A 5,000-nucleotide genomic window follows, 5' to 3' on the forward strand; every position below is an offset into this window, starting at 1 on the left:
CCATTCACCCGTCCACCCACCCCCCCATTCACCCGCCCACCCATCCATCCATCCCACCATCCATCCATCCATCCATCCAACCCTCCATCCCTCCACCCAACCAATCATCCCTCCATCCATCCATCCATCCATCCATCCCTCCACCCACCTGTTCACCCGTTCACCCATTCACCCGTCCACCCATCCATCCCACCCACCCATCCCTCCCTCCATCCATCCATCCACCCACCCATTCATTCACCCATCCGTCCACCCACCCATCCATCCATCCATCCATCCATCCATCCCTCCATCCACCCACCCACCCATTCACCCGTCCACCCACCCATCTATCCATCCATCCACCCACCCATTTACTCATCCACCCATCCATCCATCCTTCCATCCACCCATCCATCCACCCACCCACCCTATCTATCCGCCGCCCTCGAGTTTGTCATCGCCACCAGTTCCATAGCGCTGTGATTATTTTTGCTGTTGTCATTATTTTTATTATCGTTATATTTTTCAACGACCGTAACATACTATTATCGTTATTATTGCCCGTTACTAACGTAGTTGCTACTACTACGACTACTGCTGCCGCTGCTGCTGCTTCTACTACTATTACTACTACTACTGCTTCTGCTACTACTTATAGTACTTCTACTATTATTACAACTACTACTACTACGAATTCTACTACTACTTCTACTACTACTTATAGTACTTCTTCTACTACTACTTATAGTACTTCTTCTACTACTACTTATAGTACTTCTACTACTACTATTACTACTACTACTACTACTACTACTACTACCACCACCACCACCACCACCACCACTACTAATACTACTAATACTACTAATGATTATGATGATGATGATGAGAATAATAAAAGAAATAGTAATGTTAATAATGTTGATGATGATGATAATAATAATAATAATAAAAATAATAATAATAATAATAATGATAATAACAATAAAAATAATAATGATGAAATTATACGAATAACCATCTTTATCGTCGTCGTCATCATGTCTCCTCCCCCCTCTTCCCCCCCCCCCCCCAGTCAAAAAATAAAGAGGAGCGGAACCTCCATCAGCTGGAACTCAGACCTTGAAATGTGTTGATTATAGCGCGAAGCGAAGGACGCTAAACTCCGTGAACTGTATGCTAACCGAAGCTCTTGTCTCTTTTTCTCATTTCTCGACAGCAATTTACTCTGTCTGTCTGTCTGCCTCTCTCTCTCTCTCTCTCTCTATCTCTCTCTCTCTCTCTCTCTCTCTCTCTCTCTCTCTCTCTCTCTCTCTCTCTATCTCTCTCTCTCTCTCTCTCTCTCTTCCCCTCCCTCCCCCTCTCCCTCTCCCTCTCCCCTTTTCCTGATTTTCGTAGTCGGTTGATCTACTGAAAGGGTGATGCGTAGATCCTGTTCTGAAGACGTTTGAAGTTCATGCGCGGAAAAGAAATAAGCGAATTCCAGTGTAAACTAGACCATTAAAGTTACTGTAGATGACACATCAACAGTTACGCCAGTTTATTAGATATTTCCAGTCTCCACTGTGTTCGCGGTGGTATATGTATATTTGTGCGTGCGTGCGGGCGTGCTCGTGTACATGATGTGTAACACATTTGGTTTTGTTGTTGGAGTACATTTAATAAAATTTGTGAGAAATTTAAGGAAATATATGGAAGTCGACTGAAGACACTGAATCATTTTGTTTTCGCTGTGTCTGTTGCAATATATTGTCATTATTTATGTTGTTATCTACCAGGGTTATTACTATGATTATCATAATTTCTGTTATTATTGATATTATTTCTGTTATCAATAGTTTTAATAATGATGATGAAAGTGACGATTAAGGTAATAATAATGATAATTATAATAAAGATAGTAATAATAAAGATAATAATAATAATAATAATAATAATAATAATAATAATAATAATAATAATGATAATAATAATAATAATAATAATAGTAATGATAATAGTAATGATAACAACTACAATAATAATAATAATTATTATTAATAATGTTATTTGTTATTATTATTATTATTATTATTATTATTATTATTATTATTATTATTATTATTATTATTATTATTATTATCATCATTATTATCATTGTTTTTACTATCATTATGATCATTATCATGATCATTATTATTATTCATTATAGTTAATATTATTGTTATTGGTGTTAAAGTCATTATCATTATAATTATTGCAGTGATTAGCATTTTCACTATAATTATGATTATTGTAATTGTTGTTGTTATTATCAATATGATCAATAGCATGATTTTGATTTATTAATTGTATTTGCTGCGTTTGTTATCATAATTTTTACAATTATTTTGCGGCAACGGAAGTGTTTCTTATCATTATGACTGTTATATTATCACTATACTAGGTCTGCTATTGCTAAATAGAATTCTTATTACCATATACAAGATGTTAGATGTTGGGAAATCAGCACCTGTGTCATTCACAGTTGTTATTACTGTATGTTCTGTCACAATAGTGAGCGATTTTTAAAAATGTGTTTGTAATGGAAAACTACATTTAATAGCCATAGGAAATCCAGAATGTATATTAATGCGCACACCTTCCTTTTTATCACACACATACATTCACAGACACATTTTGGCATCCGCGTTTCCTCATTTCAATTCTTTCATTGCATCAAAATGGCAGTACCTTTGTGCTTTTATTTTAGTCTCTCTGCCAACTTGTAAGATCACTCCATTTTCTGTGATCAGTTCCAGCGGTAACTCAACCATTTTTCTCCTCGCCCTTCTTAGGCCCTGGTTCAGTCCGCTCTCGACGGGTACAATGTCACCATCATGGCCTATGGGCAAACCGGCTCCGGCAAGACCTACACCATGTTGGGCACGCCTGAGGAACCCGGCATCGCGCCCAGAGCATTCACGAGGCTCTTCCAACTCCTGGACGAAGGGCGCGCCCGGCAGGAGGCAGCCGTGTCGACGTATATGTTGGAGTTGTACAACGATAAGCTGATCGATCTTCTCAAGCCGGCGGTCGGAGCGGATGTGAGTTTTTACTCATTATTTTGTTGTTGTTGTTTTTTGTTTTGTTTCTTTATACAGGTTTCGTATGTTTTCAATACCTGGAGGAGTTTTTTTTTTCGTAATTTGGGGCAGTCAGTGTTGTACCAAAGTAATAATGCTTGTGAGATATATTTACATCCACATTTCCTTATCTACACCAGAATAGTGTCTCCTTCGACTAAAACCCACCCCACTAACCCCCCTCCCCCCCTCCCCAGACTGACCGCCTGGACATCAAACGCGACAAGAAGGGCGCCGTTCACGTGCAGGGGGCCGCCGTCCGCAGCGTGTCCTCCGCGAGCGAGCTGAACAGGGCCTTCAACGAGGGGCTGGCCAACCGACACACCGCGGCCACCAAGATGAACGTGGAGAGCTCGAGGTCGCACCTGCTCATCGCCGTGTGTCTGAGCATCACTTCCAAGCAGACAGGCTCCGTCCTGCGGGGAAAGGTGGGCGTGGGCGTGTTTCGTAGGGGGAAGGGTTGAGGAAGGTGTGGGCGTTTTGTTCTGGTTCGTGGGAAGGGTGGGTTGTTATTTCTTTGGGTGTTTTGTCGTTCTTGTTGTTGTTATAGATAATGTTACACATTTCATTTGTTATGATTTATTCTTAAGTAGATGAGAGATGCGTTGAGCCTTTATTTTTTCATAAGAATAAATGATAATAAATAACCCCCCCCCCCCCAGCTGACCTTGGTTGACCTGGCCGGAAGCGAGCGGGTCAGCAAGAGCGGCGCGTCGTCGGATCAGCTGAAAGAAGCGAATTCCATCAACAAGTCTCTCTCGGCTCTCGGTGACGTCATCTCCGCGCTGTCTTCGGAATCATCGTTCGTTCCTTATAGGTATGGCGGACGGATTTCTCTCTCTCTCTCTCTCTCTCTCTCTCTCTCTCTCTCTCTCTCTCTCTCTCTCTCTCTCTATATATATATATATATATATATATATATATATATATATATATATATATATATATATATATCTGTGTGTGTGTGTGTGTGTACGTGTGTGTGTGTGTTTGTGTGTGTGTGTGTGTGTGTGTGTGTGTGTGTGTGTGTGTGTGTGTGTGTGTGTGTGTGTGTGTGTGTGTGTGTATAGCGCACGCACAAACACTATGCATTCTTCACATATGCACTATGTTCTCAGCTCAATAAAACACTCAAAATTGACATATTTACCTCGTTTCCCCCCAAAAAAAATTCACACAAAACAACCACCATGATTACATCCCATTCTTTGAACAAATTTCCCTTATTCCCAATCGTCCAAGCTCCTCACCCCCCGCTTCCTCTGCCCCCATCAGGAACAGCAAGCTCACCATGCTCCTTCAGGACAGTCTGGGAGGAACAGCGAAGACCCTGGTGTTCGTCAACGCCTCGCCAGCTGCTTACAACGCGGACGAGACTCTCATTTCTCTCATGTGAGTTGTGGGGGAAGTGTTGTTGTATTTTTTGTGTTGTTATTTCTGTTTTTTGGGGAATTTTTTTTTGTGTTATCGTTTCTATTTTGGGGGAAATTTTGTTGCATTTTTCGTGTTATTATTTCTATTCTAGAGGGTTTTGTTATCATGTTTTTGTTTGTTTTGATATTTGTCGGTGGTTTAGTATAACGTGTTTGGGTATTCTTATTAGATCATTAAATAGTTTTAGGTTTTATTTTTTTTTTTCTATTTGATGTTTTAGGGTGTTAAAGTTGGTGAGGGTTGATTACATTCACCATGCATATTTTTAGGGAGTGTGGTTAAGATTCGATTAATAAGTTTCACGAATTTTGATTGTGAAATGAAATCGTAATTAATATTTTTATGCACGCTTGAATTTGACTTTTTATATTTATTCTATTGATATTAACAAATATTCAATGAATAGTTTTATTATTGATATCTGTTGATAGATTTTTAGCTTCTTAGAGTGTACTGATTTTACAATTGTGACTCTACTGG

The 5,000-nt window shown here is 39.6% G+C and overlaps 1 protein-coding gene across 1 annotated transcript in view; it reads left to right on the forward strand.

The window, feature by feature from the left end:
- LOC113806685 (uncharacterized) overlaps positions 1-5,000 on the forward strand; it is a 178,034-nt gene that overhangs the window by 171,352 nt on the left and 1,682 nt on the right. Inside the window, exons 10-13 of the mRNA XM_070132280.1 lie at positions 2,799-3,047; positions 3,284-3,514; positions 3,749-3,903; positions 4,362-4,478. Coding sequence (XP_069988381.1) covers positions 2,799-3,047; positions 3,284-3,514; positions 3,749-3,903; positions 4,362-4,478 — 752 coding nt within the window. The remainder of the gene's footprint in view (positions 1-2,798; positions 3,048-3,283; positions 3,515-3,748; positions 3,904-4,361; positions 4,479-5,000) is intronic.

Source organism: Penaeus vannamei, chromosome 17 (assembly GCF_042767895.1).
Source record: "Penaeus vannamei isolate JL-2024 chromosome 17, ASM4276789v1, whole genome shotgun sequence".
Classification (NCBI taxonomy): domain Eukaryota; kingdom Metazoa; phylum Arthropoda; class Malacostraca; order Decapoda; family Penaeidae; genus Penaeus; species Penaeus vannamei.